Source organism: Myodes glareolus, chromosome 5 (assembly GCF_982192425.1).
Source record: "Myodes glareolus chromosome 5, mMyoGla1.1, whole genome shotgun sequence".
Taxonomy (NCBI): Eukaryota; Metazoa; Chordata; class Mammalia; order Rodentia; family Cricetidae; genus Myodes; species Myodes glareolus.
The window spans coordinates 50,041,754-50,065,937 of NC_142030.1; the positions used below are offsets into that span (position 1 = coordinate 50,041,754).

The window sequence follows — 24,184 nt, forward strand, 5'->3', positions numbered from 1 at the left end:
GTTCTAAGGTTGTACCATTCAACATGGTAGCCACCGGCACCTGCCATGACTCGACTGGAATGTCTTAGAAGAGGAAGCAGTGGTATATTTCTAAGACAGCATTACACAAATGAAATATCTCATCAAAAGTTCCTGTCGCAATTACCTATTAAAGTGATTTGGGGACATACTGGTTAAAAATAGCATTTTAAAAACCTTTTCAATGGTTTTAAACTTGAGGTGACAATTGTGGCTGATGTGGAGTGTTGGCTCTCCCAGAACACAGCAAGGATGAACCTCAGGGCTGGGGAGACGTCTCAGTCTGTAAAATGTTTGCTATACTAACACGAGGACAACCATGATCCTAGCCCATGCACAGGTGCATTTCTGTGATCCCAGCACCCATGGACAGGTGCATATCTGTGATTTCCGTTCCGTGTACAAATAGACACCTGTGGTCCCCGCCCCATGACAGGCACATATTTATAATCCCAGCACAGAAGAGGATATATGTATGGATATGCGTGTGTGTGTGTGTGTGTGTGTGGTGTGTGTGTGTGTGTATGTATCTTGTTGACCAGTCAGCGTAGCCTGTTCTGCAAGCCTCTATTCCCAGTGAGAAACCCTGCTTCAAAAACCATGGTGGATGACTCCTGAAGAGCTATGCCCAAGATTGACCTATGGCCTCCTCATGTCTGTACACATATGAACAAGCATACATACATACAGCACATACAAGAAACTTTTTAGAGACATGAATCTTATCAAGCTTAAATCTTTTCATAAGCCCTTTCCTTCATATCCCATCAGTTCTTCCAAACTTACCAATGTTCATCAACGCTTCCCAGCTACCAGTTATGAACATTCTGGAAAAACTCCTTGTGTTGTTTCTTAAGTAGAAACTCAGATGAGGTTTCAACCTCCTGGAGCTTTCAACTTTGTCTTCTTCTTGTATCCAATGTAGTGGCAAAGGCATTTGAAATCCGTAGAGAAACTCAACATTTCTTTAATGAACCGACAACATCATGCTTGTTATTTGCAACCCGCTTAGAGTATACTCCTGCTGTGGAAAGGGTTAAATCTAAGTGGCAAAGGCATCCCCTCTCACGGATAGCATTTTGTGGTAAGAGCACCCATTCTCCATGCTGTTTAAGAATACAGCATCTGGGCTATAGAGGCAGTTCTGTGTAAGAATTCTTGCCTAGCAAGCAAGAAGAAGATGAAACCGTGAGAAGCATGGACCTTATCACAAGAACCGTTTTTTCTCTCTCTCTCTGTCTCTCTCTCTCTGTCTCTGTCTCTCTCTCTGTCTCTCTCTCTCTCTCTCTCTCTCTCTCTCACACACACACACACACACACACACACACACATTACATTAGCTGTAGTTGCTCCGTCACCTTGTTGGGCAATGCGCCTTCATTTGCAAAAAAAGGATTCACGTTACTGAAGAGCTGTAACCTCCTGAGTCAATGAGCAGTTGAAATGCTCACTGTATTCCAAAGGAGAAAATGGATAGTGAGATCAAATGCATTTATTTAAGGCCAGCTCCGTTTTTGAGAAGCTTCTGGGTCAACCCAGAATGTCAGTGGCTTTTCCACAATGTCATGGGGGACAGAAATCATGGTGTTACTGGAATGTTCTTTTTCTGATAGAACAGTGGTCCTCAGAAGCGTCTCGTCCTTTGTCTTTATGTAACTTTGTAGAAGCATTTCCCTTTCCAGAAGTCAGGAACTTGGACTTTGAATAGCTTATTAGCTTCACATAATGTCTGCAGAAGCTGAGCTGTTTCAAGGCTACCCACAGATAGCATCTGTCCTGCACTTTATTTGTTCAGTTAGATCAACAGTAATTGACGGCTTGTCACATGTAAGACACCAGTGTGGTCCCAGGGAAACTGTAAAGAAAAGGATAGCAAAATGAATCAAACAGATTTAATCATAACCGCAAGTTATAAAGACAAATGTTTGCCTTTGCGTCACGTGTGAAGAAGTCTTAGCTGGGGTTTCGAGTGCTTGTTATAACCAGTGCTGATCACGTTTGAAGGCAGGAAGGAGGAATGGAATGCTCACAAGATTAGGAAGATATAGCAAAGATCTTGCAGGACTGTTTTCCTTGGAAACAAAGATGATTGGGGTTGGGAGGGTGGGGACTTGCACACAACCTACAGCCCAAATATGCCTTCTTGCTCCTTGCACCCCAGTGCTACTGTTCAATGTTCAGGGGTATGCCCACACCACCAGGTGTTCCAGAGCCTCACAGGACACAGACTGCGAGGTATTCAGAGCCCTAAAGCGCCTGCCAGCATCTTACATTTTCCATTACACACAGTGAAGTGTCTGCTATACATGGCGGACTGTCCGCTAGGCAACCATCCAACAGCCGACTCTTCTCTAACGTTATAAATAAACAAATAAACAAGTCTGCTTGTTGGCGTGGTGGTATTTGCTGACTTCTGCAGTGTAAATAGTCCCGTGTGGCTGATAACACCAGCCAGTGATGCATCCCAACATGTGAATCTGGGAAGAGATGTGACCCAGTTCTCCACTGTTTCTCTCTTACACGCGCTGTGCCTATAAATAACCATGGGCCCAGATCAAAGGAAGGGATGGAAAAATAGCGAATGCTGAATATAACCAAGCATCATTCCCTAGGAAATGCTCCAAAAGCCAACGCTTTTTAAAAAGTTAGTAATAAATATATATATATATATGTATATATATACCTGCTTGATAGCACTTGCTGGTTTCTGTGGTATAAGCAGTCCCACGTGGTTTGAAAGCAATTATTTAACTGTGGCTTGTATTATTTTTAGTGCTGACTATGTTCTATGGTTCGGAAAGTTTGCTCGCTTAACAGGCAGGGTCCCATTCTGATGGGTGGTCCACTTTGTCGTAAAGTAGCCATGTTCCTGTTAACATGACACCTTCAAAATTCTCTTTCTCTCTCCTCAGATCAGCAAGCAACAGTTGCAGACAGTCAAGGACCGGTTCCAGGCTTTCCTCAATGGGGAGACCCAGATTGTGGCCGATGAAGCCTTCATGAACGCCGTCCAGAGCTACTATGAGGTAAGTGCAGCCTGTGGGAGGCACAGGTGAGGCTGCTCAGGGGCTAGCCTGGGCTACTGAGCTGAGAAATACAGAAGACATAACACTTTGGCTGATAGAGAGGGATCAGGAGTCGGCTGACAAAGAGCACCAGAGTTCAAACTGGTCTTGGGAGCTGAGTTGATGATTCAATAGGCAGAGTGCTTGACACCCAGGTCCGAAGACTTATGAGAAACCCCTAGGTCCACATAAAATCTGGGTTCAGCGTTGTATGCTCACAATCCCAGTGTTGGGGGGATAGAGACAGGAAGATTCCTAGGGTCCACTGGTGTCTTAGTCAGTAGTCTACTGTGAAGGGGCACCATGACCCCGGCAACCACTATAGAAGAAAGCTTTTTGATAGGGGATCGCTTACACTTTCAAAGGCTTAGTCCATTATCATTGCAGTGGGAAGCGTGATGGCACAAGGGCAGACATGGTGCTCGAGATGTAGCTGGGAGTTCTACATCGGACATGGGGACTCACAGGTGGCAAAGAGAGAGAGACTATGTTTGGAATGAGCTGCTTGAAACCTCACTCTCCCCCCCCCCACCAAGTGACACACTTTCTCCAACAAGGCCAGACCTCTGCATCCTTTCAAGTAATGCCACTTCCTGGTGGCCAAGTATTCAAATCTGTGAGCCTAAAGGACCATTCTCATTCAAACTACCACAGCTGGACAACCCACCTAGCTCTTAAAGCCTTAGAATCTTTTCTGCAAGAGACGCTTTAGCCATCACATACACTACACACATATATGCACATCTACACGGACATATATACATATGAAAGCTATCATTTTTCATGCTGATTTTTACAACATGCAATGTGCTGAGTGTTGTCCTAGAACACGTTTATAGTTAGTTATTATCAATAACATTTTCCATTTTATTGATAGATTGAGACTTGGAGAGGGCAAACCCACTACTCTAGGCCACACAGCCATGAATATGTTGGAGCCGGGTCTTTGAGTCTGAGCCTTAGACCATTTCCAGTGTAAGGCAGTGAAGCATGATTAATAAAAACTCAGAGAGAGAAATCGGGGCTCAACCTGAAGATCCGAAAATCCAAACAGCCAGTCACTGGTTCTTACCTCTACCTCAGTCCAAAACGGTGATCCTGCCTCCAGGAATCTCAGAATGAGACTGTATCTGAGAGCTGTCTCCTCTTGTCTTACATTCCTCTCTAGTTCTGGGATTAAAGACATGCACCACACCGCTGGGATTAAAGGCATGCACCGCCTGGTTTCTATGGCAACTAGTGAGCTTACTAAGATTAAAGGTGTGTATCACCACGGCCTGGTCTATAAGGCTGATCAGTGGGGCTGTTTTATTCTCCCGATTCCCTGACAAGCTTTATTTATTAAAATACAGTTGAAATACCACACAAGGCAGCACCTCCCAGGGTTTACCAGGATACTTCCCTACTTCCTTCTGCTGGACTGATGGCAGGGTCTCTTCTGGAGACTCAGACACTTTCCAGGATCCTGACCTCACGAGAAACCCTATCAGAGAGAGTGTGTGTCTTGAGTACACGACTCAGGTTCCTTTACCATGGGACCTCTGGAGGTTTTCTCAGCACACTGGATTTGCAGTTCCGTGAGAGCCTGTAACTGTTATAAGCATTCTTCCTGCAAGCATATTCTGCCTATTATGTGTGTATCACTAAGGATATGGCCATGATATGCCATCCCATGGGCAATATTTTCCTGATGTATATGTCTTCCACTGTGACTGCTTAGTCATCGCCAAGCATTTTGCTTTGTAGAGCGATCTTGATTTGTAATCCTATGCCCAAGGTGGCTTATTTGCTCCCAGAATAGATGGCAATCCTTGCCAGAGGCCAGCTCCAACAGGTCAGAGACCCTGGAGCTATGTGGAGTTGGCAAGTAGTAAACACTTACCTGAGGGAAGTCAAGCTTAATTCTATCTTTTTTTTCCTCTTAAGCCTTTTATACCACCTAAGATAAAAATCTCTACAAAAACAGAAAATCACCTCACAGCCACAAGTTACATGTTTGCAAAAACAAATGAAAATCTTTATGCAGGAAGAAATCACATTATGATCACAAGTTGCATGTTTTTTTTTTAGAAGCCCACAAGTAGTGAAACATTTTCCTTCGAGTTGTTTCTCCCACCACAACCACTTCACTCCAAAGCAATGATTCTTTTATTGCAGATTAACAGACTTTTAAGCAAGCCAAGTCTGTTTCAGCCGATCCCTTTGCACGAGCACACAAAGCTATTCGCTGCTACAGTGTACCAGATTCCTCTCCTATTTCTACACTGCAAAACCTTAAGCAAGTGACATAGTGAACCGCCTTCTTTTCTTTCTTTCTCACACCCAATAGGGTCATTTAATTTCTTTGCACAAACCTATGTTGGATTCTATAAGCTCCATGATCAACGAACCCAGGCCTAACCTTGGGTGTGGGGCTATAACCGTTCTCTGGTCATCAGCCTGCTTTTCCACAGGCAGAACTCATGGGTCTGATGAATGCAGGAAACGTCCTTTAGTTTTTGTTAGTTTCCACAGAGGCAGCCGTCTGCCTCTGCTGCTGAAGCAGGCTCACTATCCCCTGTTGCCAGGTGCCTTCCCACCTTCAACTCTGGGGCATGTGCACCGTTAAAAGTGCCCGCCAGGCACAGTTCACTCCCTTGCCTCTTGCTCCTCCCTTGCCTCTTGCTCCTCCCTTGCCTCTCTTGACTCCTCTTTTGCTTCCCTTGTCTTTCTGGTTTCTTGCCTCTTGCCTCTTCTTTCTTCTGTCTGTCTGTCTGTCTGTCTGTCTCTGTCATGTCCCCACTCCGAGACTCCTTTCACTCTTTCTCTCACTCCCTCCTTCAGTAAACCTCTTGGACTAACTCAGTTGTGCACAGTATGTTCGCTTATTGGCATGCCTTGGCAGGGCCCACTCAAAGGTACCCACTTCGCCTTGCTTATTTTTTTTTTATTGTGGCAGTGCTCATTTTCCTTGGCAAATCTCAAGTCCCTAAGCATCATTGCTCTATAAAAACCATCTTCATTATGATCTGTAAGTACCTTGCACAGTGAGGGGTGGAATTTTCCCAGGAAGCCGTCACATTGTGCCAGGTACAGTGGGGTTCTTCTACATAATCATCACCCTGTGACAAACAGCAGGAACTTGCTAGAAGCAAGCAGGAGAAGGCACAGCAGAGGCAAGGGGCATTCTGGAGACGCCCCCCTCCACCTGGGACGTCGCCTCTCTCGGCTGCAGTCATCCTAACTGGGCTATCGAGGGAGCTGCTCTCTATAAGCTGCACGGCGGATTGCCGCTCCTCTAACAGGACCACCGCCAAACCCCGAGAAACTAATTCATAAACATTCGTAGTTTGGGGGCAGCAAGCCATCATTAATGCACAAGAATCATGCCAAGCTGTGAAATAAACATAAAGAAATTAAACACAATCTTTTCCTTAGGGGACGGTTTCCTGTGTGTTCTCTCCACTTCTCTCCCTCCTCCCTTCCTTCTGCTCCGAGGTTAGGTTACTGCTAAGTGCATGCAGCTAGCCCACCAATCCATCCCATCCATGTATTTTCAATATAATTGACACCTGGGTGCAATTTGAGAATCTTCCTCCTGTCATGGAGAGAGTGACTCAAGTTGGTAGTGAGCTCTAAGCTCCTTGGCTTACTTCATAGCATCCACTAATAAGTTTAGAACCATTTGATGCACCACGCTCTTAATGGGGTTTCTGTATGGGGCTAGTCATAAAAGTTGAGGTCACTTTTATGTATGTCTCATTTACCTCCTTTCTTCGAAATGTTACGAGCAACACCTACTATTGCCAGTGATCACCCATCTTGAGACTTTCTTTTAAATGGTACAAATCTTTACTTGCAGACAGGAGATTTGGTGTCTCAGCCAGGTTGGGCTTTGGATAGCTTGAATGTATCTGACAAATCCACGTTTTCCCCAGATTCTAGAAGCCAGTGGGAAAGTAATGAGAGAAGGTAGCCCCTCCTCATGTTTATGCTCATCAACTAGAGTTTATAAATCTGTATACTATAAATCTTAATTAGGATGCTCATTTGACTAATGATGCAAATTAAAAGAAAGTGTCATTTCTATTAATTAAATTTGAAGACTAATCGTCAGCAGCATGCTAATGAGACTTTGGAAGTTACAATATCTATAGAGATTTGTTGTTTTCCCTGATAGTGACTAGTTTGAAAAGAGCTCCTTATGGGTCTGGTACGAATACAGGGATGGCGTATGCTTGAATCCTCCCTACTAAGATTTGAGGAGCACAGGAACAAGTGAAGGGATTAGAGATCTTCATTATCTAGGATTTACTAGGCCTTAGATTCAAATTTCTGGAAAGTTTAATCCCCTAAAGTGGAGGTGAGAGATCAGGATTAGTACTGTGCCTGCCAGAACTCCCAGGGGGTGGACACATCCCTTCCTCCCTTCCCTTCTCCCCTGGACTGTGGAGAAGCTGTTACCTCTTCCCTACCCTACTCTAAGATCCATGAGAACCCTGCTACCCTTCACCTCTGCCGGAATTTTGTGCTGCAAATGACCTGCAGCTAACTCAGATTGGTTTCAATCTCAAAGGGAATTTTTCTCAAGAAACAAAACTCCAGGGTTAGGGCTAACCTTAGCCATGTTTGCAGGCAGAGATGCCAATAGTACGCATTCTTCTTCCATCCTTCTGCTGACTTTGTCCTGCATTCTCTGCAGAGAGGGAATACTAGGATGTCCTACCAGTTTGGTAACCCCAGGGACAGAGGGGACACACACACTTCTTTGCTCAGAACTGCAGCAAAGATCAGGGACTTTTTCACAGTGGGTGAGGTTGAACTAACCTGACTACAAGGTTCAAGACAAGGTTCAGACTCTGGACCCTGAGTTTAGTCTCAGCCTGTTTCAAGCAAAGTGTTGTGGTTCTGCAGGTGGAAAACTGGGGGTTCTCATTGCCATTCTGTCAGTGTTGTGTGGCTGTGGTCTCAGTGGAGGAAATCACTCCCAAATAAACCTTTTTTCAATTCCATTCTCATTCTCTGCTTTCTGCCTTCTCCCTCAGCCTTTCTTCTTTCTCTCTCTTCCCTCTCTTCTATTTTCTATCTTACTCTCTTTCTTCCTCTCTCCCTCCCTCCATCTCTCTCTCTCTTGTTTGTAAGTACACACTCATGCATGTGCACACACACACACACACACACACACACACACACACACACCCTCCACCCCACCATACCCTTTCTTCCTATTTCACACTCCCAATAGCAATGGCGTGACATTTCAAAGAACTCATCCTCAAAGATTCTGAGAGTAAGGCGGTAGACAGGTCAGTCATCTTTTGCTAGGGGATGAATTGTCCACCGACTGCAGTAATAAAGAGACATTGTGGGAAAATGAAAGGGGCTGGGGAGCACTGTCCTTCCTCCACTTATGTGTGCATTCAGCCCACTCTGAGCCAAACCAGTCATTGTTAGATCCAAGGGGAAGTGAGCACAGACGGAGCCCAAGCTTTCCAATGACTGTGCAGAGCGCACGGATTTTTTTGTGTACTTTCTAGTAGCCCTGATTGCCAGGAAAAATTAAACAGGCTGCCAATTAATCCTTCAATCTCTTGAATTATGGTGATAAGGTCTGAGGGCTGCAGTGGATTCTATCAGGTGTAATCCAGTCCTTGTAGCCTTTTCATGGCCCCATGGTCCTCGGGTCAGCCAAGAAGCCACTATCAAGATGCCCAAAGTTTTAGATAAATATCTCATTAAGTTTGAACCTCAATTTCTTCATCTACAAAAGTGCTCCTCGGTGAGTATGTGTGTGAGTGTGTGTTTGTGTATGTGTGTGCCTATGGTAGTTTCATTTTCTTTTCTTTTAATATCAAGCTTTAGCCTTATTCATGTTAGGATACTTTACTTTTATAAAAAAATATTTTTTGTATATGTGTGTGTGTGTGTGTGTGTGTGTGTACACGCATGCCATAGGGCACATGTAGCAGTCAGAACACAACTAACCAGGGGCCTATTCTCTTTTCCCTTGTATTATTTTTGAGGCAGGGTCTCCCTTATTGCTTCTGCTATTGATTGTTATGTGAGTTGAAGGGATTGGGCATCTGGTTTGTTCTGCACATTGTGCCTTTACCTACTAGGCCATCTTCTTGACGAAGAAGGATTTACTTTTTTGAAAGAGGAAAAGATCTGTTCTGGCCTTAGTCTTCCAGACAGGAAGCGGGAGATGACACAACCTCCCTCTGCAGCAGGCACATCTGTTAGGCGTGAATGTGCTCCTTTATAACACAGTCTGGAGGTTGCTTACCAATCACACATCATGAGCTGTGCTCATGATGAGCCTCCTGTATCTGCACATTATCCACCTCTCATTGAGGCCTGTCAGGAAGATGGCAGAGGACCAGGGATAGTTTGTGGATGTCCTGGGAAGAACTGTTCCTGAGATTGAAGTCTCATATCACAGCCATTAAGAAAGGAAAAAGAAACCAAAGAATATACAGAGATGCAGTAGTGTTCATATAAGCTGATGCCTACCTGGGCCTCACTGCTCTTTTGACAGACTAGGAAGCCTAGGGAAATTAGTTTCCTGCTAGTGTCCTCTGTCGCTGGCTGTCCTACCTCCTTCTGACATTCTGTTTCTCTCCAGTCACCCTTCCCACACGGATGTACTCATGTCTTCTGCGGGGATTGAAGTCCCCTCTACTTCTAAACCGATAGGTCATTTCTATGTTCAGAGTCCTCATGGCTCTATCCTTATCAAAGATAGAAGACTGGATTTCCAGTACCTCAGGTGTTGGTAAAAGACAATGAGGTCAGAAGGAGTTAAGTGACTTGTAAAGCCACCACAATGGGTTTAACATATACCAAGTGACTGCTTTCTCCAAGGAAAGAACTGGAAGAAGTGGCACATTCAGAATGTACTCCCAATGTCCTGTCTATTCCCGGCTATGACTTCCGTAGAATGTTGGTCCTAACCCACTTGTGTGGAGGCCCACGTATGTGTCTGCCACCTTCCCTTTCCCCCTCGTACCCAGATATGATCTGGTTAACCAGCAGAGTGTCTGCTGGAGGCGTCTGTGCTGTTCTCGTCAGTGCAACCCTGACAGATACGTATTGGGCACCCGCTGTGTGCCAGACACTATTTTAGGTACAAAAATAACAAACAATTTGCAAACAAAACAAGGAGGTTGTCAGATGGCTTAGTGGATAAAACACTTGCCCTGCAAGTTATCATGATGCAAGTTTGGGTCCTCAGAACCATGTGGGCAAAGAAGTGTGGAGGAGCATACAACTAACCTGGAGACAGGATGGGCGATGGGGAAAGGAAAATCCCCAGAAACTCATGGGTCAGCTAGCCTGGTACAGGCAGCAGTGAACAAGAGACATTGTCTCAACCAAGGTGGAAGGCAAGGGCCAACACCTGAGGTTATCCTCTGACCCCTTTATGTACATAGTAGCACTTATGATCATACACACACAGACACACACATATAGACACACACACACACACACACACACACACACATGCATACACATGGGAGGGGGGTTAAAAATAGATTACTATCTTCCCAAAACTTGGATTCTGCTTTGAAATTTAAATATTGACCAAACAGTCATCAAATCAGGAGGGATGGAGGCTCGGGACAGGCTCAGGAAAATGAATGTGACGCCAAGAGTTTACTTGGGCTCCCCTTGATTAGCAGGACACTGGTATGGACAGCGGGGGATGATGGGGCATGGCTCCATTGTTGATCGAATATGTCTAAACTTATCATCATAGAGCTGAGAACAAGAAATGAGGCCCTTTTGTTTACACCACCACCGCTTTTACCTGTCCCCTGTCAGGACCTCTCCGCTGCCTCCTCCCATGCTTGTGCCATGCCCTAATTAACAACCATCAGTGTTTCTCTAGTGCCCTTAAAATGCAGGCCAGTGCCTGTGATGGCTGTGCTCTGGTTCCAGATATGCAGCTTTTCCTGTTTTTTTCCAGCTCCCGCCCCCCCCCAACACCTCATTGCCATGGCTGATACTCAGTCATCCCTGTCACGTCAGACACTTGCATTGTAACACAGATTGTTCCTTCAGTCTGCAATACTTACGTCCTCTCTCTTCCGGCCTTTGCTTCCATGCACTTACTTTCTGTCTCGAGCTGTTCACTTCTGGAAAGTTTTCATGGCTGCCATAGACTCCCGCATAGGAACCCATACCTGCTGGGTTCTCCTTGGCCCCATAGACACCTGCATAGGCACCTCTACCTGCTGGGTCCTCCTTGCCCCCCATAAATACCTGCATAGGCACCCCTACCTGCTGGGTTCTTCTTGACCACCATAGACCCCTGCATAGGCACCCCTACCTGCTGGGTTCTTCTTGATCACCATAGACACCTGCAAAGGCACCCCTACCTGCTGGATTCTATGCTGTCAGCAAACATTCCATATTGTGATCGTTTTGTATGAGATTATTAGGATGGTTTCTGTTGCACTCTGAAAGTGCTCAGTCTATTCCTTTCAATTATTGTACCTCCGGTGCCTGGTATAGTGTGTCCCACCTAGTAAGCACTCAAAGAAAGAATTAAACAGTTCATGAAGACATTGAAACCAGAAGGAAAATGCTATGACCTCATAAATCATTTTTTTTTCTCAGCCTACAGATGTGAAATGGAAAATCAGAGAGGAAGGGCAATTCAACCCAGGTGACTCAGCATCTTGGTTTTGCGTCCTCATCCACAATGCTGCATTGTCTTCCTAAAGATATCTCAACCCGCTTTACAATATTATTCTTCTGTGTATTGTACACGTTCTTCTCTCTCTCTCTGTCTCTCTCTCTCTCTGTCTCTCTCTCTCCTCTCTCTCTCTCTCTCTCTCTCTCTCTCTCTCTCTGTGTGTGTGTGTGTGTGTGTGTGTGTGTGTGTGTGTGTGTGTGTTGGAGATTGACATTGACGTAAGGCGTTTTCCTCAATACACTTCCAATTCATTTCTTAAGACATGATCTTTCATTGAACACAGAACTTGCACATTTGCTCAGATTAGCTGGTGGGCCAGTGAGCTTCAGGGTTTTATCTTTACCTTGCCAGTGCTGGGATTATAGTTGAACATCACCACACCCAACTTTTATACATGGCTTCTAGGCACCAAATTCAAGTCCTCATGTTTGCCTACCAAGTGTTTTATGGAATGAGCCATAGCCCCAGCTTCCTATTCTTTGAGACCTAGGCCTATAACTGAGATTCATAACATGTCTGGCTAAGCAAATCCTCATGAAGCAGAGCAGGTTCCCAGGTGAACTCTGTAGCTCCTTAAGGCTCAGTAAGTCCTGAAGTGTATTTGAAATATTTCCTCTAGTTGAGTTAAAAGTTAACCCTCAAATATAGCTGAGCTCCAGGTCCCAGGCCGTCAGAACATGCCAGTGAGGCAAACCCTCAGTCCTCCTTTCTAAATCGCTTCATTAAGTCAACAATAAATGGAGGCAGTTTTTTTACCACCTTGGTAGCAGTTTTTCACCCAGTATGATGTGGTCATGATGAACACGGTTGCCTCATTTCCAGCAAGTCCCTAGGTGATACTCTCAGAACCTACAGGGAAAGTGCTGGCGTCTGGCAGGGGAATGAACATTTACTTCTGGATCCTCCGGAAGACCTCTATGCACCTTCTGGAGCGTGACCAGGACACAGCTCCAGAGGGCCAGTTGTTCTCTCTGTGAATAGGAGGCAGGAACAGCAGTACCTTGTGGTACACTCCATACCTGTGTGTGAGCTGGTATGAACTTCCAAGTGTGGGCAGTGGAGCAAGAAAAAACTAGTGAGTGGCCCCCTCCCGGGACTCAGGCAGCAAAGCTGTATTTAGTGGAAGAGTCCCAAAGGGAAGGAGAAAGCAGAGTGGAATTAAAAGTCCACATGGAGACTGAAGAGATAGTTTAAAGAATAAAAGAACCTGATGAACAAGCGTGAGAACCTGAGTTCAAATCCTCAGAGGCCACATCAAAGGTCAAGTATAGTTGTGCATGCTTCTGTGACCTGTATCATTCTAGCGATGTGGAAACAACAGCAATACTGGGCTTACTGGCTGCCAGCCAAACTCCAGGTTAAGCAAGGAGCTCTGTCTCTCCAGGAAGTGTGGTGGAAAGTGATCAAGCAGGACACTGAATATCCTCCCTGAGTTCTAAGAGCAGATACTCATTCATACATGTGCATGCACACCACTCTCCCCTCCACAACTGTTCTTTGCTCTCTGTCACCACGTGTCTGTGACCAGACACTATATCATGTAGTGGTAGTTGTGATGAGTAAGTTACTGCCCCTCCGTGGAGTCCTGCTTTCCCCTCTACACTCAGGCATGTCCAGCTGGTGGTCCACAGGTCATATGTGACTGAAGACAGCTGTAAAGGCAGGCCCAATACAGAATCATAGACTTACTGAAAGCATGATGAATTGGGGGGATTTTGTTTTTCTTTTTGGAACTTGACTGTCCAGTCCTTGAACATCTGTATGTGGTAACATCCTGTCACAGCGGTGAAGGGTTGGGCACACCTTCCAGAGGAGAGTGAACCCAGCTATATTAGTGTTGCTCACTTCCGGAGCATCATCTGCTATCCAGAGACTGGAGACAATTTGAGGACATATAGAATTGCCTGTCAGTCAAGGCGACAGAGAATTAACACGTATTTTCCTGATACTTAAATCCAGTTACGATAAGTATCCTTTGGAGAGTAAATGAGAAGCATGTACCGGCTAACATTTCAGGGCTGTACGCTAGATACTTAATGACAGCGATAACAACCCTGGTGGCATTTAGGGATCCAGGCACCGTTGAAAGCGTGCTTTACAAAATGACTCATTTAATTAAAATACCTATATAGAGTCGATTATTATCCCCGTTTCTAGACAGGAACGCGAAAGTTTGGAAGAGGTTCACTTAGCACAGCTCGCACAGCCCCTAAGCAGGAGAGAGAGAGGAATTCCCACCAGTCTAGGCACAGCCTGCGCTCTCTCTGCACCTGTCATGAGCTCAGTCCCTGTGGCCATCAGGTAAGCTCAGTAGTGCTCCCCCACCCCCTGTCTGCTGTAGTCTTGGTTCTCACAGCTTTATTTAGACTGAAGGCATTAAATGAAAAATCCAAGCTAAGCAATAATTCTTGTTATAATAGATTGCTGGAGTTGTTTTCCCGCTGTAATGGGTGCTCGTCGTTTTCAGACTTAGAAATTAAACATTATCAAGGTCTCCAAGTAGACCAAGCAGCACAATGCAAGTGAAGAACAATAGCATCTGAGGTTTCAGGCATTCCCTGAGGGTCTTGGGACAATCCCCTCACATAATGGGAGTTAGTGTATTATTTCTACCCTTGCTTTAAGATTTGGGCAAGAAGAAAGTATGCAAGGGACTTGTATGAAATCTCACAGCAAGACTCCGGTCAGTGGAAAATGACTTCCACTGGTGCTTTCCATGATGCAGGTACCGTCCCGGACCCTGGCACCTTCACGGCTGACCCATCTTTCTTGACCCTCTCTTGCTCAGGTGTTTCTCAAGAGTGACCGTGTGGCCCGCATGGTGCAAAGTGGCGGCTGCTCAGCCAACGATTCTCGGGAGGTCTTCAAGAAGCACATTGAGAAGAGGGTGCGCAGCCTGCCCGAGATCGACGGACTCAGCAAGGAGACCGTGCTAAGCTCCTGGATGGCCAAGTTTGATGCCATCTACCGTGGTGAGGAGGATCCCAGGAAGCAACAAGCCCGGATGACAGCCAGTGCAGCTTCTGAGTTGATTCTGAGCAAGGAGCAACTATACGAGATGTTCCAGAACATTCTTGGTATCAAGAAATTCGAACATCAACTCCTGTATAATGCCTGTCAGGTAGGTGCCTCTTCCGTAGGCCTGAAACTATGGGTCAACAGAGCCCAGTATAATTTTTGTGGGCCAGTTCTTGATGGGAAAACACTAAAAATCATGTTTTGTAAGTGTGCTGATGACTTTATAGAAGTCTATAAAAACCAATTTATGATTAACTTTATTGAAGACTAGATGATAATTGTGGTTTTATCAGGTATTAAAAGATTCTGAACTGTGAGCCCTTCTGGTCTCATGGATCCTATGACTGGCCTCATTATGGCTGAGAGGTAAGTAGGCCCTGTAATAATGGTGTCGCTTTGGTGTACAAGAGAGCTAGCAATCAACAGTATGACTTTATTACTTTATTACATTATGACTTTATTACATCGAGGATTCTGCCTTAAAGTGGGTAGTATATGCAGGATTCCTGTTTCTCAAGCTACAAAGAGAACTAGACACAAAGCCTGGGTGTCCAGAGTGATTGACACAGAAATCCTGCTCGAGTTTGCACTGAATCATAACCCACTTCAGTCACATCCTGAATCTCTGAGTGCATCAGAGTGAGAGATGGACTTTGGGTTCTGCTCGGTACTACCCCCACATAGACCTGTATTTCCCCTGGACAGAGACTTGAAGAGCAAGCTATGGGAGATTCCGGTTTTCTCCATACCCATCTGGTGCTATCTATTCCCTCAGTAAATACTCATAGAGTTTACTTCACATGGCTTTGAACTATTCTGTGTGTGACCCTTGAAAGCATGTTAAAATGCACACTCCAGACAAGATTGGGTGTGTTCAGGGTGGTATGACTATAGACAAACACTGTTTGTCATAGCCAGAACCTGAAAACAGCCTAAATGCCCCTTGACTGAAGAATAAATAAAGAAATGTGGTCCATTTACACAATGGAGTACTACATGGCAGGAAAAAATAACAACATCTTGAAATTTGCTGGCAAATTGGTGGAGCTAGAAAACATCATATCGAGTGAGGTAACTCAGACTCAGAAAGACAATTATTATATGTACTCACTCAGAAGTGGCTTTTAAACATAAAGCAAAGAAAACCAGCCTACAAATCACAATCCCAGAGAAGCTAGACAACAATGAAGACCCTACGAGAGACTTACATGGATCTAATCTACATGGAAAGTAGAAAAAGACAAGATCTCCTGAGTAAATTTGGAGCATGGGGACTATGAGAGAGGGTTGGAGGGGAGGGGAGGGGAAAGGCAGGGAGGGGGGAGCAGAGAAAAATGTAGAGCTCAATAAAATCAATAATAAAAGAAAAAGAAATGCACACTCCAGCTACATCCCGAGAGAGCTTCAACCTGGGGCCAGCCCAGGATTTGAATCTCAAACAAGGGCATCCCTTGCTGGTAACTATGTTGTCCATTTCCCTCTAAGAGTAATCAGAATCACAGAGCCTTACTCTAGTTCCCCTGGGTCAACTTTAGGCCCTGCGACAGGCTAAAGGGAACCACTGTAATGGGTTAGCTGAGATCTACCAGTGCAAATCTGCCTCACAGAGACTGAAGAAACTCTCTTTTGACTTCTCACTAGCTTTGAGGCCTTGGGGTTTTGCAACCCTCTTTATGTTGATTTGAAATCATTCAGAGTTAAATCTTGCTAGAACCTTATGATGGTATGTACCTCATGTGGTAAGAGTTAAGGAACATACCCCGTTTTAAGGTGTTTATTAACTCTTGCTAGGTCAAAACTGGTACTTGAAAGTCAACCATGCACTTATCCCTGTGTTCTTTATGCGCAGAAGGATGAAAGTAGTACAGAGTTGATGGTGCCTATCTTTAGGAGGAAGCATTGGACTTGGTTTTTATTTTTCCCATTTGTGCTTTTCTACCTTTTCTAAACTTTCTGTCTTAAGCATATGTTTGTTTTATAGCTAGAAACAAGTAACAAAAACACTCAGCAAATAAGTAGTGAAAACAGTAGAAAGTGAAAAAAATGACCTTCTGAATCATTTTCTAATCTTCAGTTGTTAGCACTGAGTCTTCATGCCATTGCCATGTCCAAGGTTAGCATGTATAACGATTTGGTAGGTCTTACTATACCTGCTCAAATGCACTTTCTTTCTAGGCTCATCTTTACCTTCAGGAGTAAGGCATGCAAGACCCCATCTGTGATTTACTAGTGTTACTTTGTAAGAAAAAAAAAAACACTCATTAAAGTAAGACACAGCTACTAAAATAGAAACCCATCCCCACTAAGCCCTCTTAGATCTTGCACTGGAGATGTGCAAGATCAGCCGAAGCAGCCAGTTCTCTGACATATTGAGAGTGGGGGACAGTCTCTAATGCCTTCCTCCCCAAATCATGCTACACTGACCAGAGCAGCTTCCACCAAATGTATGCCTGAAGTGGCCACAAAAGATAGATAGTGTTTACTGTCTCCCCCTGCTGCCTGGGAGAGTGCATAAACAGGCCAGAGAGGACACTGGACTTCCCTGTTACCAAGAGTCATAGCTGAAAGATTCATAACCTGTCTTTCTCGGAGTACACTCCACTTTACAGAACACTGCCAACGCAAAAGAGCCAGGATATGGAATTGAGTTGATTTCATCCTCAGCCAGTGATGTTTCTTTCTTGTTTAGTTTTACATTTTCTATGCCTTTGTGTCCTTAAAAGGCAAGCAAATCCTAGGTGCTTCCAAACTGTACACAACATTTTCCTCTTATGCTCGATGTTTTCGAGGGAAAGTTGTAATCTGTTTTCAGGAGCTGTGTGTTGAGAGTTTCACTGATGTCCCTCTCTGAGAAGCTGCCAGTGACTGCCAATCTCTTCCCAAAGGAGAGGTGGAATTCATGAAAGAGTAATTATATCAATTCTGAATCAGTTGTCTGTTGTAACACAAGCTGTCTATCAAAACACAGAAGAAAGTGAGGCACCGTTCCAATAATTTCTCTATTTGCATATGGAATTGTTTAATGGTTCATTTTGTGTGAGAATGTATGGATTGACCTCGGAAAAAAATATTGTGCAGATCCCACCTAATATCCACTGTGAGACAATTGACAACCCATTATGATGTCAGTATTGCTTTTATTTTTCCTAGTGCTGGGGAAGCACCTGCCTGATCGCTTGCATTGAATTCCCACACTAACTCACAAACCCAAGGTGATCTCTCTGAGATTCTTTGCATCATCTCAGAAATGAAACAAAGACTGTCCTGCTTCCCCTTCATGAAATCCAAAGCTGTTACTGGTCCTAATGACCCAGGAATGGAAGTATTTTGAAGATACAATCACTCTCCCCTTCTCTCTCATTTGGTAATCATAAGCCAAGTTGATCTATCATTTGCTATATTTGAGTTTAATGTTGCAAGTTGCTGAACATTGTGTGAGCATTGCTCTTGAAAAGCACATTGCAGGGTCTGGGGAGATAGCTCCATTCACACAGTACTCCCTGCAGAAGCATGCAAACTAACCCCAGCATCAGGGCAAAGGAAAGCACGATGGCGTGCAATTATAACAGAAGACAGGAGACAGAAGCATCCTTGGGGTCACTGACAAACCAATCTTGCCTAAGTTGTGATTCCCAAATCCTAATGAAAGGCTTTGTCTCAATCAGCAAGGTGGGTAGCACCTGAGGAACAGCATCAAAGTTTGCCTTTGACCTCCATCCACATAGACACACCCACACAGATGTGTACCCATAAACACTCAGGCATGCTCTCTTTCTCCCTCCCTCCCTTCTTCTTCTCTATCTCTCTCTCTCTCACACACATACTTACACTTATTCTTTCTTACACAAATGCATACATAACTTATTCTCTCTCTCTCTCTCTCTCTCTCACACACACACACACACACACACACACACACACACACACACATACACATCTACACAACAAGAATAAAGACACCGTAGAGTTATGTGCTATAAGAAACAATGGTGCATTCTTACAAGTGTTGAAGGGATATGGATGAGTAGGAAACTTGTTTCCTCTGACTTCACCTCTGACCTTTGGAAAGTGCCAGACTGATCACGTGCTAACAGCGGAACTGCCAGCAGTATGTGTCTGGCCCTCTCCAGAGCCATCATCTGTGTCCAGTGGGCCATGTGGATACATGAATGCTCCCACTGTCAGGAGATGGCATTGGTCACTTGTAAATTTCTAGAGTGTTGTCAGATCTATCTGGAGGACACATGGAATGTGATTTCTCAATCTATAAATACCTTCACATTTCCAATACTGAGTTCTTCATCACTATAGAATTCTAATTCTCTTAACATTTTGTTTCATTTCCTTCAAACCATCCGGCCTCTGATGGTATGTTTTATCTTATTACTGTCTGCCTTGGACTTGATTAACACTTGACAGCTTTTCACATAGTTTATGAGACTCTGAAGAGAAACCTCAAATTATCAGGCTTTCATCTGTAACCCATATTGCTGGGTTGTATCATACCTCTTTACAGAGTCTTTAATGTCCACACAATAGCATAGCTTTTTCCTGGGTCGCAAGTTCCCTAAAGATGTGTTGGCTGAAAATTTGCTTCTTGGTGCTGGATCTATTTCTTAACTGCCACTTTTATTCCTGTAAGAACGATGAAGTTCTTTGTATAGAATGGTCTTACAATAAATTTTTGTTAAAATACTCTAAAATCTTGGGACAGATTATTGTAATGGTAGTCTAGAAATTCTATTTAAAAACATGCTTGTAGTACTTATTCATAGTCTCAACAGACTTTTAAAGCATTGAATTGTGACCCCAGCATCATTTGTGATAGTTTAGGAGCAATGCCTAGACTTACATTGCCACAGAATGTCCCTTGGCATGAGTCCAATGGTCTTATTTGCCCTTCCCACCCATCCTGCTGATTTTACGAGTGTCACTATGCTTGGATATTATATATGTTTGTTACATTGTTGTAACAATGTAATAGACCATCAATTTAATAGCTTCAATGTGTACTTTCCGTTATCTCCTATTATTAAAACTCAGACTCTTTTCTAGGCCAGAAAACCAGATATCTCTCTTCAGATTTTCGGTTTAGAGTCTCACAAGACTGGACTTAAGGTATCACCAGAGCCTCTTCTCATCTGGAGGCTCAGCAGGGAGGGATCCTCCCCTGAGCTCCTTCACATCGGTGACACAAGTCATGTCCTTGAGACTGTATTCAGAGTTATCACCGGGGAGACTCTTGCTGTTCCTGATCCCTGGATTTCAGACTTGCCTTTAAAGGGGATTAAGCCAGTCACCCAGGATAAATCTCCTCTAAATTCAAGTGATTAAGACTTTGACATCTGCAAAAAACTCTTGATTCTTTCTATCGGACATTGATGAGAAGCAAGTTATCAGCTCTGTCTGGGATGGGAGGAGGGACTATCACAGTGCATTTCTCTCATTCTGGGTCTTCCTAAGGTCGTGTTGGTTGTTCCTGGGACTAGTTCTTCTGTGTGCAGTGTAAAAGAGGCTCTTTCTCACTACCCTGCTAAATGGACTTCTTTAAGTGTCCTTTTGTTTTCCCTTTGACAGGATGGTGCTCTGTACGGTTCCATAACCTTCCTGCCCTGCACTCTCATTTGTTTCTGTGTGTCTGTTCCTCCCCCTCCACCGAAGATACCATCGTGCAACCCCAAGGACATAGCTATGCAAAACAAGTATACAAATCAAACACATACTGAAGATAAATCATGAAGAAATTCTTTTAGAACAACTCTTTGTTAAGCTTATAATTTTGCCACTTACTACAGATGATTGAAAATGTGTGTGCTAATGAGATAGACGTGCTTATTTTTACACACAAAACATTAAATCTTGGCTTAATGCTTGGAGCCACTAGACAAAGCACCATCAACGGTTATCACAACTGATCAATATTTTGATTTATAATTGTCAGTGCTGAGAACACCGCTTTGCATAAATATATAAGACAATGCAAAATGGCTAAAATATGTTTGGGCCATTTCAGAAAGCTGGCATTCTGTCCTAACCCAAAGCCAAATTAACTAAATAGATTTTGTGAAACTCAACTCAGTGATTCAGACTGCTTTTTAAAATCAAGCGTGCTAACATAACACAAACCAAAGATGGATACACACTGAGGAATGACATTCATAAAAGGCATAGAGGTTTTGGGCTTCTATAATTAAACCATGACGGTTTCACAGAAATCAGGAAACACTGTAGATAAAAGCACTGTAATTTCCAACATACAACAGTCCTGCATCTGAGCCAAAACATTTCAGGCAGTAGTTGTTAGCACTGCACGGCATGATGGTATGTTTGGAGCAAAGTTGACATGTTATGTGTTCAGAATGAAGGCTACAAGAAAGACACCCAATTCTATAGGCAGGTGTTACAACAAGCTCGTTAGATTTGTTGTGCATTCATTTTTAACTATTTTTTCGTTTTTATGTGTTCAGAAAGCTTTTACTCTTGCCAAATGTGTCCACTCCCCCCTGCACTCAGCTACGAGACATTGAGTGGACGGGGTCATAAAGTAACGTTTAAGAATCCATGCTCTAGGCAATTTGAGATCAAGAGCCATAGCTTCCGTATTGACCACCTTACACCAACCTCTGACACCGTGCAGCCAAAGCCTGACTCAAGTAAACACGCAACCCAGTGTCAATAGAAGTCTAAATGGAGAAGCTCCATGGGCTTAAACACTCATGTTGCACAAGGGTGTGTGTGTGTGTGTGTGTGTGTGTGTGTGTGTGTGTGTGTGTGTCTGTGCTCCTTTCTTCCTGGTTAGGCAAAGTGAAATAGTGGTCTGTGATGATCACTCTCATTTGTCAACTTCATGAAATCAAGAATTCCCTGGAGAGAAGCCTCTAAGATGCTTCTGAGGAGCTGTCTTAGCGAGGCTAACTGAGATAAAAACACAAATGTCCGTTCCCTGCAGGTAGCACCCTTCCCTGGGTTAGGATGCTAGATTTTATGAAAAGGAGAAAACAAGAGAAATACAAACATCATCTCTCTCTTTCTGGCTGAGGGTGACATGTGACCAGTGACTTCAGGCTCCTGATGTCCTGGCTTCCCCACCATGGCAGACCAGACCACAAACCCTCAGTCAGCATACAGCCTTTCTTTAAACTGCTTTGGCCACAGCAAGAGAAAACAAAAACAAGGCCTGCATCAGCTTCTTTTCTGATAACTGTGAATGCCATGGCAACGAGCATCTAACAGAAGAGAGTTCGTTTTGGCTTACAGCTCCAGAGGGGCAAGAGTCCATCATGACAGGAAAGCCTGGATGCAGAATCAGGAATCGGAGAGATCACATCTCAGCCACAAATAGGAAGCAGAGTGGAAGTGGGGTGAGGGTATGAACTCTCAAAGCCCACAGGATCTCCCTTCCTCCAACAAAGCTGCATCTCCCCATAGTAATCACCCGATCAGTCTTACAAACTGGGGACCGAGTATCTAGACAGATGAAATTATAGGGGACAAGTTCTCATTCAAGCCACTACAAGACCAGTTGATCTATGATTTCAGCCTGCCTGCCAGTAGGGTTGTGTAGCATGATATAGCAAGTAAAGGGCCACAGTGTTCTAGGACTGGGCTTTCCCTCGGGTCCCATTTAGCCTGCCTCTCCCATCACATGGCTGATCAAAGAGAAACAGAAATTAAATCTCGTCTTTCTGAAGTCATGCACCACCTCTAACAGTTGTTAGCGGTTTGATAAGCTTTCTGCTATTAAATGGCTTTGTTTATCACATGTCCTCTCATTTTGGCAAACAGAACTTAAAGAAATCAAGGTGCATGCAGCGTATGGGAAAATTCTACTCAGCTTATGGGGACAAAGTTAAAGGCACTGCAGATGGGGGAACCAAAAGCAATATCTAGTTTTCAAGAATGTATCATGGTTTTCCCTATTTCTTCCTAATTTGTTCCTAAGTACACAGTCAAATATTACCATGGTACCTGCTGTTACCAAGAAACTAATAGCCGTAGAAAGTTGAAATTGGAGGACTGGGGGTACCCTTCATGTAAGAAGCAAAGAACTGGGTGTTTCTCTGCAGACTTCCAAACTGCCTAGAAATTTCATCACCCCTTCTGTCTGTCTCTGTAAAGGAATCACAAGTGTGCTTGCTTCCTTCGTCCTTTCTCAGGCATTGAAGTAAAGTGCAGAGCCATAACCAAAGGTGTTAAAGAAATACAGCTGCAGGAAAAAAAAAAAACATTAAGATGGTTTTCTACTTTTTATACCTCTTGCCAAACGATGAAGCCTCTTACATAGTCCCACACACAATCCTGCAAATTGCACCTGGTTATCTACCTTTTGATATGTATCACCAGCCCAGACTCTCTATGACCTTTTGCCTCCTTGGTGACTGAGACCTGGAATTTTCAGAAGCCTGGTCAATGGAGTCTAATATACCAATTACATTTTGTGGTTCTGACTTTTTCTTTAAATCCCCTTCTGAAACTCTCAATAAAAATATCTGTTTCTTCTCCTTTCTAGATGGTGATGAATTCTATGCTAGCTATGTATTCTCTACTCAGTCAGTGGAGGTCTTGGGATCTGCCTGCTTTCCTACCTCCGGTGTGAATAGTAATAACTGTCACATATTTCCTATGTGTGAGATGCTAAGTCTAGCTACAAATATGTTTATTTATATTTATATAAATTCCTTATGATTTGTCTTTAACGTATACGTTTTCAATTATTTATTCATATTTTTGTGTGTGTGTGTGTGTGTGTGTGTGTGTGTATGTGTGTGTGTGCCTGCCTGTCAGCACATGAGGGCATTGAATCTCTTGGAACTGGCGTTGTGAGCTGATGTGAGGATTGGGAAGGAAACCAGGTCTTTTGCAAGAGCAGAAGCTGATTCTCTCTCCAGCCCTTGTAAGTAAGATATTTTAATAAAGAAGCCAAAACTAGGGTCAGAGAGACATAGAAAAAAAGAGGGAAGAGGGAAGGAGGAGGGGAAGAAGGAAGGAGGGAGGGAGGAAATGGAACACAGAGAATGGGATGGGGGTTTGAGAATAAGCACTTTCCCAAAGTAGCAGAGATAGGATTTCAAGGCAAGATATAATGCGCTTTAGCTGATTTGGTTGAAAATATTGAGGTATACTTTCTAAACATACAGACATCATATATCTTTTCTGTAGATGCAGAAGACTGGAGGTGTTACAAAGTTTTTTGATCTGTCTTTGCCCTAGAAAGATAGGTATTCATGAGTTTTACTTAGTTTTTTATGAGCCTCTTTTATATAGCTTGCTTTTTTTTTCTAAAAAATTGTAGGGTAAAAATCAGCTGAGAATTTGATTCTGTGGCTTGGTTCATGGTAACTGCAGTGGATATTTGTTTAATGGTGAGTGCTAGATCTTGCTGATGTCTCTCAGCAAGGCTAGG

At 43.8% G+C, this 24,184-nt stretch overlaps 1 protein-coding gene across 13 annotated transcripts in view; it reads left to right on the forward strand.

The window, feature by feature from the left end:
- The window catches only part of Cadps (calcium dependent secretion activator), a 433,680-nt gene that overhangs the window by 95,803 nt on the left and 313,693 nt on the right, over positions 1–24,184 (forward strand). For all 13 annotated transcript variants that reach the window (XM_085687935.2, XM_085687936.2, XM_085687937.2 and 10 more), the window contains exons 2-3: positions 2,931–3,044; positions 14,552–14,884. In XM_085687935.2, the coding sequence (XP_085544061.1) occupies positions 2,931–3,044; positions 14,552–14,884 (447 nt within the window). The remainder of the gene's footprint in view (positions 1–2,930; positions 3,045–14,551; positions 14,885–24,184) is intronic.